General features: G+C 43.7%; 1 protein-coding gene across 7 annotated transcripts in view; it reads left to right on the forward strand.

Annotated features, from left to right (window-relative positions):
- PITPNM2 (phosphatidylinositol transfer protein membrane associated 2) overlaps positions 1-18,229 on the forward strand; it is a 489,035-nt gene that overhangs the window by 421,909 nt on the left and 48,897 nt on the right. For 5 of the 7 annotated variants that reach the window (XM_033953942.1, XM_033953939.1, XM_033953944.1 and 2 more), the window contains 2 exons: positions 4,311-4,481; positions 14,776-14,922. In XM_033953942.1, the coding sequence (XP_033809833.1) occupies positions 4,311-4,481; positions 14,776-14,922 (318 nt within the window). The remainder of the gene's footprint in view (positions 1-4,310; positions 4,482-14,775; positions 14,923-18,229) is intronic. The other 2 variants (XM_033953943.1, XM_033953945.1) reach the window with 1 other exon arrangement.

Consider the following 18,229-nt stretch of genomic DNA (forward strand, 5'->3'; position numbering starts at 1 on the left):
CCTCACCAGTTTGCTGCATTTCTTTGAAGGTGTGCTTAAACATGCGGGTAAAGGAGTGCCAGTTGACGTAGTGTATCTAGATTTTCAGAATACTTTTGACAAAAGTTCCTCATGAGAGGCTCCAGAGAAAATTAAAGAGTCATGGGATAGGATGCAGTGTTCAGTTGTGGATTAGGATTGGTTATGAGAAAGAAAACAGAGGGTAGGGGTAAATGGCCATTTTTCTCAGTGAAGGAGGGTAAATAGTGGAGTGCTGCAGAGATCTGTACTGGGACCGATACTATTTAACATATTTATAAATGATCTGGAAATTGGAACGACGAGGAAGGTGACAAATTTGCAGATGACACTAAACTATTCAAAGTTGTTAAAACGCATGCAGACTATGAAAAATTGCAGGCAGACCTTAGTGGAAACGACCCGCGAAGGAAGCGGTGGGGCCGTTGGATGACCATGGAATAAAGGGAGTGCTAAAGGAGGACAAAGCCATCGCTGACAAACTAATCACATTTTTTTGCATCTGTATGTACCGAAGAGGATATACACAACATACCGGAAGCTGACAGGTTATACGCAGAAAACGAAGACGGAAAACTGACAGGATTGATGGTCAGTCTAGAAGAGGTATGCATGCAGATTGATAGGCTTAAAAATGATAAATCCACGGGACTGGATGGTATCCATCCGAGGGTAATCAAGGAACTGAAAGGGGCTATAGCTGAACTGCTTCAACTAATAGCCAATCTGTCGATCAAATCGGGAAGGATTCCGGAAGACTGGAAAGTGGCAAATGTCACGCCAATCTTCAAGAAAGGTTTGAGGGGAGATCCAGGAAACTACAGACTGATGAGTCTGACCTCGGTACTGGGAAAGATGGTAGAGGTACTGATAAAGGACCGCATCATTGATCACCTTGACGGACACACTCTGATGAGGACCAGCCAGCATGGCTTCAGCAAAGGAAGATCTTGCTTGACAAACTTGCTGCACTTCTTCGAAGGAGTAAACAGGCAGATTGATAAGTGTGACCCAGTCGACATTGTATATCTGAATTTTCAGAAGGCGTTCGACAAGGTTCTGTATAAACGACTACTTAAAAAATTGCGAGCCCTATAATTGAGGGTGAAATACTCACATGGATTAAAAACTGGCTGGTGGATAGGAAACAGAGAGTGGGGTAAATGGACACTACTCAGACTGGAAAAGCATCATGAATGGAGTGCCGCAGGGTTCAGTGTTTGGACCCGTGCTCTTCAACATATTTATAAATGACCTGGAAATTGGTACGTCGAATGAGGTGATTAAATTTGCAGACGATACGAAGTTATTCAGAGTAGTGAAGATGCAGGAAGATTGCGAAGACCTGCAATGTGACATAAACACTCTCGAGAAATGGGCCACGACATGGCAAATGAGGTTTAACGTGGATAAGTGTAAGGTGCAATACTTGGAGAGACCTCCCAGGAAACAGACTTAGGAGTACTGGTCAACAAGTTAGTGAAGCTGTCCACGCAATGCGCGGCGGTGGTGAAAAGGGCAAACAAAATTCTAGATTAAGAAGAGGATCACGAACAGATCAGAGAAGGTTATCATGCTGCTGTACTGGGCCATGGTACACCCCCACCTGGAATACTGCATTAAGCACTGGTCGCCGTACATGAAGGAGGACACAGTACTACTCAAAAAAGTCCAGAGAAGAGCAACTAAAATGGTTAATGGGCTGGAGGAGTTGCCATACAGTGAGAGATTAGAGAAACTGGGCCTCTTCTACCTTGAAAAGAGACTGAAAGGGAACATGATCGAAACATTCAAGATAATGGGAATAGACTTAGTAGATAAAGACAGGTTGTTCACCCTCTCCAAGGTAGAGAAAATGAGAGGGCACTCTCTAAAGTTAAAAAGGGATAGATTCCGTACAAACGTAAGGAAGTTCTTCTTCACCCAGAGAGTGGTAGAAACCTGGTACGCTCTTCCAGAAGCTGTTAAAGGGGAAAACACCCTCCAGGGATTCAAGACAAAGTTAGACAAGTTCCTGCTGAACCAAAACGTACGCAGGTAAGGCTAGTCTCAGTTAGGGCACTGCTCTTTGACCTAAGGGCCGCCACATGAGCAGACTGCTGGGCATGATGGACCACTGGTCTGACCCAGAAGCGACAATTCTTATGTTCTTATCTACTTGGGCCTACCCTAGTGGGAGACATGCAGCCTTCATTTGATTCAAAATATGGCATTGAGATTTTTACATTGGTTACCAGTGAAGACGAGATGTCAGTTTAAAATTATGTGAACTTGTAAAAATTCTAGTGGGGGTGGCCTGTGTAAATGTACAAGAATTGTATATGGCCCTGCTCCGGTGCTCTGGTCTTCCCATGATAGGTGATAGATAGTAATTCCCTGAGACATGGAACCTGTTTACGATGACCCACAGTTGGGCTTTCTTACTGGGAGTCCCTTCAAGTCTGTCCGAAGCTGGAAGTACCATCTGTGCAACACATCCCCTGGAATGCCTACCTGTCCACTGTGTCACAGCAAGGCAGGGAAGACAATGGACAGGACACAATTTTGGAGCCCCCACGTCCCTTGTGCCCTGTGCGGCTGTACTGCGTGCACAAACACTGGTTTTTATAAAGCTGTGGTAGAGGTTTCAACCATAGGCCGGTGAGTTAAATGCCCCGACATTCATAGAATGCCTATGAGCGTTAGAGCATTTACCTTGCTGACCCACAGTAGAAACCTCTACTGTGGTTTTATAAAAAGAGCCGAAAGCTCACTATGGCCCTGAGTCCCATTATTCTAGTATTCACCATCTCCAGATGAACATGAATTTTAGGATGTTCAAAAGTGTGTGTCATATTATGGCCATTTGCTTGGTCTTATGGTCAAACAGGAAGAAGGAATAGGAGAACGGGAGGGGGGTAGGGTTAGTAATTTCATTTTTTTATGATATGATATTTTTTATGAAATTCGGTTGATCTCTAATAGAGCATTATTTAATTTCAGGCACAGATTAAGATTAGGCATGTTATTTGTGCTCCACCTTCGATAAAGGCAGAATAAAAGTAATAAATTGTAACGGTGTTGTGAGAAAATAGATATCATATATCACACTATAGATATTTGTATATATAAAACATATGAAAACATAAGAGTTGCCATATTGGGACAAACCGAAGTTCCATCAAGCCCAGTATCTTATTTACAACAGTGGCCGATCAAGATCACTTGGCAAGATCCCATATAGTAAAACAGATTTTACACTGCTTGTCCTAGGGACAATCAATGGATTTTCCCAAGTCCATCTTAATAATGGCTTGTGGACTTTTAGGAAATTATCCAAAGCTGTTTTTTTGTTTGTTTTTTTTTTAAACCCTGCTAAGCTAACTTTTTTCACCACATTCTCTAGCAACAAATTCCAGAGTTTTATTACACGTTGAGTGAAGAGATATTTTCTCTGGTTTGATTTAAATTTACTGCTTAGTAGCTTCATGGCATGCCCCCTAGTCATAGTATTTTTGGAAAGAGTGAACTTTTTGGAAAGAGTGAAAGTGATTCACTTTGGGCATCTCCTAAATGTAATAAAATAAAATGAAATTTATAAAAAGGTACATATCCATTATTACATGAGAAGAGAAATTAAAAAATAGGGAAACTCTACAAAGGAGCAAGGAGTGGCCTAGGGGTTAGAGCTACAGCCTCAACACTCTGAGGTTGTGGGTTCAAATCCTGCACTACTCCTTGTGACCCTGGGCAACTCACTCAATCCTCCGTCTCCCCAGGTATGTTTGATAAATTGTGAGCCCACCAGGACAGATAGGGAAAATGCTTGAGCACCTGATTGTAAACCGCTTAGATAACCTTGATAGGCAGTATATAAATACCTAAAATAAATAAAGGAGGTGGTACATTTTGTCCTAGGGACTTATTGTTCAGTTGACAAGTTTTATGTCCTTTGTGTGATGTAGCCCGTCCTATTTAGGAGGCTGGAAACTGACCTTTTGGAGGCCGCAGAATGGCTAGAAATTGTAGTTTCATGATAGGTAGGGGAATGTCTGTTTTCTCTTGCGTAGCTATGTCCTTGTTTCTGAATAGCTGGTGCATGGCAAATTCAGTTTCCTTTTTGGTTTTGCTTATGTAGAGCTATATTTTACCTATATTTAGGAGACTAGGACTCCAGTAATTTCTATGGTCTCATTGAATAATAGTTGGGGTCAGTTTTTACAACTTTGCAGTGTCAGTTTATGGTTTGAGTAATTTAAAAATAAATCTGTTTTGTTGTTTTGTCGTCTTCTCGATTCCTTTTTTTAAATTAGTTTTCCAGCTGAGACCAGCCTGCCAGCAGGTTTATAATTTGTTCCACCCAGCGGATCCTTCTGCCTCTCGAGTGGAACCGCTTCTGGAGAAGAAATTCCACCTGCTACCTCCCTTCAATATCCCTCGATACCAACGGTTCCCCCTGGGCGATGGTAACTCTGCCCTCTTGGGTAAGTAGAGCTTGATAAATGACGTGCTTGGGATGGATTCTAGTTCCTGAGAAGTGAAAGTTTGTCTTTCAAGGCTAGGAAGATACAGTGACCAATGCAAAGAGAATATTTAATCAAGGAGAAATGGAACCAATGGAAGTTATTTTCTCTGCAATCCTGGATAGGCAACTATATAGGTTTCCAGTCTTAGCCCACCAAGTGGCTATTCCTCTATGTCTGACCACCCAGTATCAAAACCAGTGAGAAAATTTCCCAACCATCTTGTCATCTATGCCCTAAGGCAGGGCTGCCCAAGTCCGGTCCTCAAGATCTACTGGCAGGCCAGGTTTTCAGGATATCCACAATAAATATGCATTGAAAGCAGTGCATGCAAATAGATCTCATGCATATTCATTGGGGAAATCCTGAAAACCCGACTAGATTCCAGCCCTCGAGGACCGGAGTTGCCCAGCCCTGCATTAGGTGAAGGGGGCCCAGCCCCCAACCCATCCTGCAGCCCAGGACAGCATTGCTATGCCAATTGTATAGAGCAGTTTATAAAGAGACCGTCATTTTTCAGTCACCTTCAACTCATACAGCAGGGCTGCCCAAGTCCGGTCCTCGAGATCTACTGGCAGGCCAGGTTTTCAGGATATTTGCATGAGAGAGATTTGCCTGCACTGCCTTCTTGGTATGCAAATCTCTTTCATGCGTATTCACTGTAGATATCCTGAAAACCTGGCCTGCCAGTAGATCTCGAGGACCGGACTTGGGCAGCCCTGCCCTAAGGCCAGGCTGAATGATTCCTAGCGGCCACGAACTGGCCAGCACTAGCCTCCTGGTTTTGTGCTTCTTTTATCATCTTGTTGCCTTGAGGGAAAAATACCTGGCAACCTCCAACCTGCCAGTATTGACCCACTTGGATTTTAGAGGTCCAAGAACTGTGGATATGTTGACAGTACCAATGGATAAAGATGGTTTTGTAGTACCTGTCATCTTCCTTATCTTCTGCTGCTATTAATAAGTCTGCTAACCAATCCCTGTTCATTAAGGGCAGGTTAATAAAATCCATTTTTCTACCCCACTGCATGCAAGGACTTGCGGTTCTGATGTTATTAGGCAATGCAATAGGGAAATCATGAACAAGTTCATGCTTACAGTAGGGTAAAACTGGAGCTAGATGAACCTATCTTCAAGAAGTGAAGCCAGATGGCTATCCTTGCCATTGCTTGTGTTCTTGTTTTCCCCCCCTCCCCCACCTCATTGCATGTTCTTCTGGAATGCAGCTGTGAAGCATTATGAATGTGATGCATTTGTACAGCAGGAATGCTCAATATCCTAGGCTCTGTGTCACCTTGGCCTGCAGAGTGCCCTCTGTTTGTTCTGACCATGGTTTCCAGACTAGCTCTAGACCAGTGGTCTCAAACTCACAGCCCGGGGGCCACATGCGGCCCACCAGGTACTATTTTGTTTTTTTGATCATATATCTTTTTAGCTATAAATTACAATATTATTATTAAGATTTAGCCAAAAGGAAAGATTTACAAACTATAAAGAGTTTTACCTCATGCAAAATTGTCATTTCTTTAATAAGACATTAACTATTTTTTCTGAGGCCCTCCAAAATGTGGCCCTGCAAAGGTTTTTAGTTTGAGACCACTGCTCTACCATCCAAACACTAAGAATAGAGCTGAGGTTACAACAAGCAGAGAAGATGCATCCCTCCTAGCTTCTGAAGCCCCACAGAGCAGACAGCCATTTTAAGCTGTGTAGAGCAGTGGTGCCCAAAAGATCAATCAATAGATCGTGAAGGCAACGCGAGTCAATCACGGAGCCCATTCCTGGCTCCGTGATCGACTCGCGTTGCCTTCGCATTCTACCTGCATCCTGATGCTGTAAACAGGTTGCAGAAGCTCCGGGCCGATCAGCCTTCCTCTCTCCAACGTCAATTCTGACATTGGAAAGGAAGTTCCGGGCCAGCTAATCTCTGCCTGGCAGGCCCAGAACTTCCTTTCCGACATTAGAATTGACATTGGGGAGAGGAATGCTGATCGACCCGATGCCTCTGCATTGGGAAGCAGGGAGAGCTTGGGGCGACAGTGGCCTGTTCCCCAATGGCAATGGCAGTGGCTTGGGGCAGGGCAGGGAGAAAGAAAGAGGGCAGGCAGGGAGACAGAAAGAAAGAAAGGGGGGACAGGGAGAAAGAAAGAAAGGGGAGCATGGAGACAGAAAGAAAGAAGGAGGGCAGGGAGAAAGAAAGAAAGGGGACAGGGCAGGGAGAGAGGAATAAAAGGGGGAGGTAATAAGGTTTGGAGGAGAGGAAGCATACAGTAGGCTGAAAGAAGGGAAGAAATATTGGATGCATAGTCAGAAGAAGAAAGTGCAACCGGAGACTCATGAAATCACCAGACAACAAAAGTAGGAAAAATGATTTTATTTTCAATTTAGTGATCAAAATGTGTCCTTTTTGAGAATTTATATCTGCTGTCTATGTTTTGCACTTTTGCCCCCTTTTACTAAACCACAATGGTGGCTTTTAGCGCGGGGAGCCTATGAGCGTCAAGAGCAGCAGTGGGCATTCAGCATAGCTCCCTGTTCTAAAAACTGCTATCACAATTTAGTAAAAAGGGAGGGGGTATATTTGTCTATTTTTGTATAGTTGTTACTGAGGTGACATTGCATATTTTAAAGTCATCTGCCTTGACCTCTTTGAAAAAACCCTGGAATATAAATGATAATTAACATTTTCTCTGTGTACATGCTTTGTGGGTTTTTTATATTTTATTGTTGGTAGATCATTTTGACTTGGTCATTTTAAAAGTAGCTCGCAAGCCCAAATAGTGTGGGTACCCCTGGTATAGAGTAATCTGAAATTTTACAGATAAGGAAATCAGAAATTGAGTAACCCGTCCAGAAATAAAAAGAATTGAATCTTTTTCTTGCACTATGTTTATGTTCAAATCTTTTTTATTGAGAATGCCAAGCAAAAGACAGCAAGGAACAGAACAAAATCAAAAGAACCAGCATCCAACAATAAAACGTATTTGAATAGACAATAAAACAGAAGCAGCAATCCCCACCCTCCCCTCATCTCCCCAACCCCACCCGTCCAGCAAAAAAAAAACCCCAAACCCCAACTCCCCCTCCCCCGATAAACACACAAAAAATGACCAAGAGGTCACTAAGATCCCAAAGGCCCGTACTCTTGTGGCCCATGGAACTACTGTAAGAAGTACCCCCCCCTCTCAAAAGAAAAAGAGAGAAGAGAAGAGAAAAATCAAAAAGAAGGGAAGCCTGCAGCACCGATCCCGGTAGCTAACATGGTGCGTAGCAACAAAGCTAAGTGAGGCGGTTCAATAGGAGACTATGTCTACTAGGAGAGAGGGAAGCCAAATAGACTCCCCAGACCAGCAAAAAAAGTCTTAAATGGAACCTTAACCCTTTTCATCCTGATTCAGATACATCATTAGTAAGGTCAAAGGTCACTGTAAATAGAGGAGGACAGATTAACCACTTCCTGACATTGCTGTTACTGGGACCCAGTGCCTGATGCTCTAAACTTCCTGTGCCTTTAAAGTTTGATGCTAAACCAGTTCAAAATGGTTTAGCATGCAAGCATTTTAGCTTCTGATGCACAAAAGGGCTTTCAGTGGTCTTTTCTGTGCCTTGTTGCAGCCTCCAAGAATACAATGCAAATGTATTCCAACAACCTCATTAATATTAAAATGTGCACTCTGTGCAATGCCCAGACATTGCTGGGTGATACATGAAATGAAGCGCCAACCTTTAACACTTCAAAATTACCAGCAGGTCTGGAGGGTGCTGGTAGTGTTAAAAGCACTTCTCAGGCATGTGTGTTAAAGGCGTGTCTCATGCGCATTTGTTACAAGCATATTGTGAAGTATTTCAAATTGAAATTTTTATATTTTTTAGTAGCTTGTATGTAATTCTATTGTGTATGTTCCTTTGTGCTCCGCCTTAATAAAAGCAGACTATAAATAAACAAACAAATATATACCAGCAGGTCTGGGGCTGCCGATTGCATGAGAGGGGGGCACATTGAAGCAGTGTGTAGAAAAAAACGGAATATTTAGTGTTTTCACATTTCCATGGGTGATTTGCTGGTAGTTCTCCACCCCCTCCCCTCCACTCTTCCAATGAGCATTGACATAAACTATGATTGACGCTCATGTGTGCCTACAACGTAGCATTTACTGGCGCTTGCACACATTTATGCCTCTTTCCATGAGCTATTCTTTGCATGTATAAGTCACTTTCTCCAATGACTGATCTTATGGGATTACTGCGAACCTCATTTGCATGCAAACCTTTTGGAGCATCTCTTATCTTTTATAAATTGGAAAATTTACCAGCATTGCAATGGCACACAGGATTTTAACGGCGACTTTAGAGCATTGGGCCCCCAGTCTCTTGTTTAAGTAATCTTGAAGTTGAATGGAATACAGCATACCAGGCTTCAGCAACACCCTACTTCTATTTTATTGTGATGTAATTCACATTTTAGCTCTCCAGAAGATACAGACAATAGAAACATAGAAAATGACGGCAGAAAAGGGCCACGACCCATCTAGTCTGCCCATACCAATGACTCACCCTCTAACTACGCCCATGAAGTGATCCCACATGCCAATCCCATCTTTTCTTAAAGTCTGGCATGCTGCTGGCCTCAATTACCTGTTGTGGAAGATTATTCCAGCGATCAACCACCCTTTCAGTGAAGAAATATTTTCTGGTGTCGCCATGGAATTTCCCTCCCCTGATTCTCAACGGATGCCCTCTGGTTACCGTGGGTCCTTTAAGAAAAAAGAGATCTTCTTCTACTTTGATACAGCCCGTGACATATTTGATCGTCTCAATCATGTCTCCTCTCTCTCTGCGTTCCTCAAGTGAGTATAGCTGTAACTTGACCAGCCGTTCCTCATACGGAAGGTCCTTGAGTCCTGCGACCATCCTGGTGGCCTTACGCTGAACCGACTCAACTGTCAGCACATCCTTTTGGTAATGTGGTCTCCAGAATTGTACACAGTATTCTAGATGGATCTGTACAGCGGCATTATCACCTCGGGCTTACGGCTGACGAAACTTCTACGGATACAGCCCATGATTTGTCTGGCCCTGGATGAAGCTTTCTCCACTTGATTGGCAAACTTCATGTCTTCGCTAATGATCACCCCCAAGTTGCGTTCTGCCACTGTCCTTGCTAGGATCTCACCATTCAGGGTGTAGGTCCTGCATGGATTTTTCCCGCCAAGGTGCATGACCTTGCATTTTTTGGCATTGAAACTTAGTTGCCAAGTCTCTGACCAATGTTCCAACAGGAGTAGGTCCTGCGTCATTCTGTCAGACACTGTGCTTTTGTTTGTTGTGCTTCCGCCTACTATGTTGCATAGTTTGGCGTTATCGGTGAATAATGTAAGATTTAGCTTAATCTTTAATACACACAACATGCATGTAGTTTGCTTTGTCCCCTTGGGGGATTAGAGGAAGAGTATATTTATTTGCAGAAAATTAATTTTGTTTTTGGCAATGGTCATAATATCCTGTCCCCAGAGAGATAAGGTGGCAGGATAGTAAACACCTCTCCCTCCATGTTGCACAGGTTCTTGACCACATCCAAGAAACCATCTTCTACTTTCCCTTTCTGAACTGCTCCCAGTGGAGTAGCTAGGCCTAGATGGGGCCCCCTTTAACACCATCATTCCCAGGGTAGTGGGGGAGGCCCATTTCCCAAAACTGACATATTACAATTTGAAAAAACCCCACCTTTTCCAACCTTTATTGTCTGAACATTGCTTTTGTCCTAGTGTCTCTCTTCTGCTTTTCTCAGTTCTCTCCAGGGTCTCCTGTCTAGTCTAATCTAATCTGATCATTGCTTTTATATACCACATCTTCCCTATAAAATAGAGCTTGAAGTAGTTAACAAAAGAAAGCAAGATGCAGTAAACTAAACCAACCCTTAAGCAAAATAAATCTCAAGTTTCATTAAATTTCTGAAATAACAAAATCGTAAGATTTTTGCAAAACAAATGATACAAAGCATTATTTTGAAAAGATTAAGTAAAGCATTCCAAGACTAAATTGTTCTATAATTAGAGTATTCCAACAGGTTGTTTTGTTTTTTTTAAACACGAACAAGGTGAAAAGAAGGAAACATCAGCATGCAACAATATACAAGTATTTTGATAGTCCAAACACTGCAACACATCCCTGGCAGATGCAGCAGTGAAAGCTGCCTCTCTCTGGCCATCAGAGACTTTCTTCTGCACATCCCACCTGTCTGATTCAACTTCCTTTGGGCAGGACACGCAGAAGAAAGGCTCCACCTGCCAGAGAGAGGCAGCTTTCACTGCTGCCTCTGCCAGGGATGTGCTGTAGTGTTTGGAGTACAGGGGGAGATGGGGGAGCTGGGAATGAGCCTAACCCAGGAATGAAGGAGATGGGGAGGGAGGGTGCAACTTCAGACAGCCAAAACCATCGGGCAGCCCTGGGTACTTTGCTAGGCTTGTTTAATGATAGCTATGCCCCTGACTGCTACTATTTACATATATATTGGCCTCTAATAACCTATGCTTGGATGTTAGCCAAAAAGATCCCTATGGGCAGTAACCTAAATATATTAAAATAATGCATTGGGTAAACATAGGAAAGTATGCACAGACCAGAGAGTATCCTATGTGTACTTTTAAACTTTTGTTTAAATGGGTGTTTCTAGGGGAGAAGTTGGGCAGACTTTAGAGTTTCCACATATATTTAGCAAAATGCAGAGTATACATATGAATATCTACATGTCTGTCTACACCAGTGTATCACAAACTGTGTGCCGCAACACGCTAGTGTGCCTCCTGAGAGCTCAGGTGTGCCGCGAGACACTGAGAAGGAGGAGAGGCGCCATCGCCAGATGACTGCCTACAGGACATGCCTCTCGCAGCGAGAGACACATCCTGTAGGCAGTCAGCCAGTCTGCACGTCTACTTTGGTGGCTCAGGGCCCATCTGGAGGGCCTTCGTGCATGTGCGGACGTCAACGTCATGATACCATGCATGTACATGACACCCTGATGTCAACATCCACGCACTTCTGGATGCCTCGAGCCGCGGCCTCTACGTTTAGTGTGCCGCAGCTTGACAAAGTTTGCAACACACTGGTCTACACGTATGCCTCCTGTCCTTAGACCCACATATAAGCATCAATTTTAGATTGTGAGCCCACTTAGGCTATAAGAGGTATATAAATACTAAATATAAGAACATAAGAAGTTGCCTCCACCGGGATCAGACCAGAGGTCCATCGCACCCAGCGGTCCGCACCCGCGGCGGCCCATCAGGTCCATGACCTGTCAAGTGTTCCCTGCCCTAAAAAAAACCTATCCTTACTTCTATCTGTATCCCTCAATCCCCTTTTCCTTCAAGAATTTATCCAAACCTTCTTTGAATCCCTGTAGTGTCTTCTGCCCCACCACTACCTCCGGGAGTGCGTTCCATGTGTCCACCACTCTCTGGGTGAAGAAGAACTTCCTGGCATTGGTTCTAAACCTATCCCCTTTCAGTTTCTCCGAGTGCCCCCTTGTACTTGTTGTTCCCCACAGTCTGAAGAATCTGTCCCTGTCTACCTTATCTATGCCTTTCAGGCAATAAAATAAATAAAGTCTCCCTTTCAAAACTGCCACTATTTACCTGTACACTGGTCTCATCCATGTATGCAGCTGGTTCTAAAATTTCGTTGTGTGGTGCAGAAACCCTGAAATGAGGCTGCACCAGTCTGGGGAATTTATCTGACCAGCTGAAGTTTAAGTTGGAAAATAATTTGTATGAAATGCCGGATTAGTGAAACACTTCTCCAATCCTGTCTAGCACCCCACCCCCATCTCCAACCCTCCAACTGTGTTTTCCTCTAGTGGCTCTGACATTGGGCCAGATTCACTAAGCAAACCGATTGTGGACCGCTCGGTTTGCGCTCAATTTCCGACTACGGCTCGATTCACTAACCATCTTTCAGACCTCATCCGCACCCTGTCCGATCTGCGCATGCAAATGAGTAAAAAGGCATGTCAGTTTCTTAACGCGTCGATTCATGAAACCATTTCGTCCAAACCGACTGGCCTTTCCGTTTCAAAAAGTTACGACTGCTGAGGACCAGTCGTTTACATCCTCGATGGCTATTTCTGCCTAGCAACTGACGCGTGCATGTTAAGAACCCCATCAAAAATATATATCTACCCCGCCAAAAATCCTAAATATATCAAAATTTTTAAATATGTGTACATAAGCGTTAGAAATAATTTTTATTTCTTTTTTTGGAATGCACATAGCGAGCGCGGGAGTGAATCTCGGATTTGCAATGCGCATTGCGAGAAAATCGTGGATTAACCCCGTGCTCTCCTTGTGCATTGTACATTTCAAATATCAATGCCAAATAACAAAAAAACCCAAAATCAAATAAAACTTTTATGGGCCAGCTATCCCTCCCCCCTTCCTTCCAGTTGGATTGTCACGTGCATGTGACGTCAGGGTGTCGCTAGTGGATGCTACGTGCAACAGCTCGCTCACAAACCTCCGATGCTAAAAATTTTCAAAAAGCTACGGTCATAGCTTGTATAGCTAGCAACAGTACTTCAGAAAAAGAACGATTGGTAAGAATACTTCCTTATTTATTGCCTTTTTTACGACAACAATGCTTTGTGGTAGGTGCATTCAGAGCCCGCTGATGACGTCAGCGATTAAACCACGCCCCATTTCTACGCAGTGAATTCCTAAAGAGCTAGCGCATGCATTATGAGCTTCAAAACCAAGAAGGATACAGTGCGCACGTGTGTCGATCGATGTTTCAGCGCTAATAGCGTCGTGTTTACGATTGAATCATTTGCATGGACAAGCTTTACTGAATCGATCGGCCACAATGACTCGGAAATGGATAGGACACGAATAGGATAGATTTTGGGACTTTAGTGAATCCAGCCCATTGTCTGTTAATATGGTGGCACCAGGCTTATGTTAGGAAATAACGTACTGGATATGCTGAAATGTGTGGAATTTTCTCTTGTGACGTTACCCCTAATGTTTTTCTGTGTTTTATATTGGTATAGTTGCAATACATGTGAAATAGATTAAAAGATAGCAACAAGGGACTCACTGCTAATTTTGGATAGGTTATTTTATGGATGAGGTTAGGGGAAGAGAAAAAAGAAGTCCTGTTACTTTTAAAGAAAGCTGCACCCTTTGTTTACAAGCACACATGACCACCATTAAAGGTAACTCTTATCAGTGAAAAAATCTCTGGTCAATATTCAAAGAGATTTAGCCAACTGCTGGCCAATTAAATCACTTGGTTAGAACTAGCCATTAATTTACAATGACAAGTGCCACTGAAATTCACAGTTAATACCTAACTCAAAACCAGCGTATGTTCTGGGGCAGTGGTCTCAAACGTGCAGCCCGGGGGCCACATGCGGCCCAACAGGTACTATTTTGAGGCCCTCGGTATGTTTATCATAATCACACAAGTAAAATAAAACAGTTTCTTAATCATATGTCTCTTTAGCCATAAATTACAATATTATTTCAAAGACTTAGCCAAAAGGAAAGATTTATAAACTATAAAAGAGTTTTACCTCGTTCAAAATTGTCATTTCTTTAATAAGATATTAACTATTTTTTTCTGAAGCCCTCCAAGTACCTACAAATCCAAAATGTGGCCCTGCAAAGGGTTTGAGTTTGAGACCACTGTTCTGGGGGCAGAATCAGCACTTAAGTGGCCAGGTTTAGTGCATAAATGGGACCACATAAAAGTCTGTCCTTTTATGCTAACCCATGGCTGTTTTAAGTGCTGAATACCAACTTAAGTGGCTATTTGTTCGCCAGCTCAAAAATAACTGGATATTCAAAGCCGAAGCCCACACAGGGTCCCAGCTTTGAATATCCAGGAATAACTCACTGCCACTGGCTGAATATTGACCCCTTTATAGCTAAAGTTATTTCATTACTTCTTTAAGCTCACTCCTCTGAGCTTCCAGAAAAGACTACAGTTTTGATGTTTGTCATTTGCCATTTGTAATTTCATGGTCAACGTGGCTAGTGGGTGCAGAGAAATTCCAGGGGAGCTACTGCAAGAATTTCAAAAGCATTGGGAACATTTTTAGTTGACCCAGTGAGAGTATTGTCTCTTGTTACCTGAAGTACTGAACTGTACAGAAAGGGTCAAGTTTTCTTCTAGGGGTTTAACTGTGTCTGGTTGGTTGTTACACTGTGTGTCTACATGTCTGTTCTTGTCCTTTGTTTTCTTCCCCACCTGCTTCTAGTTGAGACAGTCCAGAACAATCCCATCCTCCTCATAGAAAGCAGCCCCCTGGTTGCTCTCCAGCGCCAGGATAGCGTCATGGAAACCTGTATCCCTGTTCCTGTCAACTGGCAAGATGTTTCCGCTAAAAACACCATTTTTGTTGAGAGTGTGTAATCTTCCTTCTTTTATTGTCTTGTTGTGTTACTTGTAAAATGCATGTGTATCGACCTGAAAGCTTTCAGTATGCATGCAAAAATGGCAAAAAAAATTGCAAAGCCTGCATTGCTATAGTGCATGTATTAGTTGACATCAAAAATTGTGGTAAGAGCTATATTCAAAAAGTCTAGGGCTTAAATCGTTGGGCTAGCTTTTCCATTTGTAGCCATGGCTGTTGCTATTGCTGGTAGACTCTTTTGTAGAAATATTGTGATATTTGCATGACCGAAGAGCTGCTGTTTTCCTATCCACATAGTTCAGTGAGCAATGAAGCATCCTGTTAAGAGAGACACAATTCATCGCCAACATGAATATTCAAATGTCTCCAGCTCCTTACTGCTGCATAGTGCAGACAGACAGTGGTTCACTTGTAGTCATAAAGCATTTTTTAATCTAAATAAATGTTACAGTAAAGCAGATTGGAAAGTAACTATGCATGGCATTAGCATTGAAACTGCAAATTCCACAAGATCCTGTGTGATATGTGCGAGTTAGCATGGAAACCCTCCTGCCGATGCTCAAAAGGGTTCTCCATGGCTGCTACCGATCCTCGTAGCAGCCGCCGAGAATCCTATGAAAATGCATTACAAGGAGCTCTTTAGTATTTAAATGAGCTCTCCTTGCAATGCATAAATGGGAACGGCCCCCCTAGCACCAAATAATTGATGCAGAAATTTCTAGCAGCTCTGGAGCTGTTGGTGGCTGCTGTGTGTGTGTTGTGTGCTTACACTCCCAGGGCTGCACTTGTTATATGGTATTTAGGCCCTGGGCCACTATCAACTGAGCCAACAGGGATAGCCCCAAACAGCTGAGCAGCAGAGGAAGCCACCAATCGGTGGCTGCAGGGAGTCCTGCCAGCTCAGCTGATCGAGGATTCCCCTGCCGCCATCAACTGAGCCATCAGATAGGGAGAACAGCAGCAGGGGTTGCTGAGTAGGGTTTGGGTAGGCAGGAGGAGGAGCTGTGCTAGTGATTGCTTTTCTGAGCAAGCGCCAGGCACAGTTTCTCTTCCTTTTACCAGCGCTTCTCCGCATAAATAGAATGCATACAATATGGCATTCTATTCATGCAGAGCATCAACCGGAAAACAAAAATTGCATCCACCACAGTATTTTTCACTGTGGCGTCGGAGCTTGTACATCGGCCTCAGAATGTTTGTGGGCTATGGATGCTTTGGTCTGTACACCAGGGTGGGGAGAGCTGCTTACTGCTACTAAATCTATGCAGCCCTACACAGCAATACAATTCAGAAGCTCAGTAAAATCCCTTCACATAATTTAATTACCACCATCTGAATTCATATTATCCAAGTGACAGCTACGCAGTGATACCACCATTTGTAAAGTTGCAAACATTCTTACCTCCATGCAGTGGCGTACCTAGCATATGTGACACCCGGGGCCCATCATTTTTTGACACCCCCCCAATCTGTATGAAAAACATGTAACAAGCTACATGTCACACATGAGTACCTAGGAAAAGGCAGCATCTTACATACTGCAGTGAGCAGTACAACATCAGTACACCCATTGTAAAACTAAACAAGCCAGACTAGTATAGATCAATCCTGCAGTCAATCCTAACAAAAAAACATGTCTTTCAAACACACAGAACACAGAAAACACCTTCGCCTAGTATGGAATATGTAATCACAAACTAATCCCTCCCTCTTTTACAAAACTGTAGTGTGGATTTTAGCCACGGTGGTAACAGCTCTGACGCTCATGGAATTCTGAGCATCAGAGATGCTACCACCACGGCTGGCGCTAAAAAACGCTCCACTGTTTTGTAAAAGGGGGATAAAATAGAAATACATAGACAAAGGTTAAATTGAACCAGTAAGAAGCTGGACTCTGCATACAGTGCACCACAGAAACAGTGACACATGTCTCCTAAAGCAATAAATAAATAGAAAAATTTTTTCTACCTTTGTCTTCTGTGGTTTCTGCTTTCCTCATTTTCTTGTAACTCTCTTCCTTCCATCCACTGTCTGCCATCTCTCTTCACCTATATGGCATCTTCTCTCCTTCTATGCCCCTTCCAGAAACTGTATGCCTCCCCCTTCCATCTCTCCTTTCACCCCCATTGGTCTGGCATCTCTCCTTCCCTCTCCCACACCTCACCTCTGCAATCCCTTTCCCTTTTTTCCCTCATTTTCCTTTTCAATTTATTTTCTGCATCTGTCTAGATTATGTTCTTACTACCCTCTCATCAATGTCCTTTTTTACTGTCTACCTAAAGCTTGCCACCTCTTTCCCTCACCCCTCCAGTGTTTCCCTAGCTCAATCCTTTTCTCCCCATTATGTGCCCTCCTTTTATTTATCCCCTCCTTCCATCATGTACCCTCTTTCTCCAACCCTTCCATCTAGTACCTTCTCTCTCTGTCCACTTCCATCCAGTGTCTGCTCTCCTCTTTCTCTCCTCCCATTTCCTTCCTGCATTTGCTCCCTTATCTCTCCCATCTGCACTTCCATCCAGCATAGGCTCCCCACTACCATCCAATGTCTGCCCTTTCTCTCGTCATCCACCCCTCTTCAATCAGCATCTGTCTCCTTTCTTTCCCTCCAATATCCTTCCCCCTTATGTCTCTCCCCTTTCTCTGTACATCAATTCCATCAGCACTACCCTTCCATACCACCCTGCCCCCTTTCTTTCCCTCAACCACTCTTCCATTCCAGCAATCCTGCTCCTTTCTCTCCCTTCATGCAGCAAGGTCCCACGATGACAGTAACTGCCAGCTGCCAGTCCACCCCACTCCGACGTACTTGCTCTGGAGCGGACTCAACATCCGCATGCTGGAAGGTCCCGCAATGACTCATCTGCTGGCTCTGCTCCGGAAGACGTAAGTTACGTCGGAGGGGGTGGACCCGGCAGACGCAGGGAGTTGTGGCAAAGTCCCTAATGACTGCATCTGCCGGGTCCACCACCTCCGACGTAACTTACTTCTTCCGGAGCAGAGCCGGCAGACGAGTCATCGCAGGACCTTCCTGCACCTCAGCAGTGCTGCAGAGAAAGTAAGTCAGAGGTAACGTGACCATTTATTTTTTTCATCAAAAGGGGACATCTATTAATTGATTGTGTATCCTTTCTTTCATTTCTTTCTTTCTGCACTCAGGCCCAACAATTGTCCCTTTCTGTTCCCTCCCTCCTTCCTTCCCATGTCCTTAGTGCCTCCTTCCCGTGTCCTTATTGCCTCCTGTGCCTCCGTCCTGTGTCCTTAGTGCCCCCATTGCCTCCTTCCCGTGTCCATAGTGCCC

This window comes from Geotrypetes seraphini, chromosome 8 (genome assembly GCF_902459505.1).
Source record: "Geotrypetes seraphini chromosome 8, aGeoSer1.1, whole genome shotgun sequence".
NCBI lineage: Eukaryota > Metazoa > Chordata > Amphibia > Gymnophiona > Dermophiidae > Geotrypetes > Geotrypetes seraphini.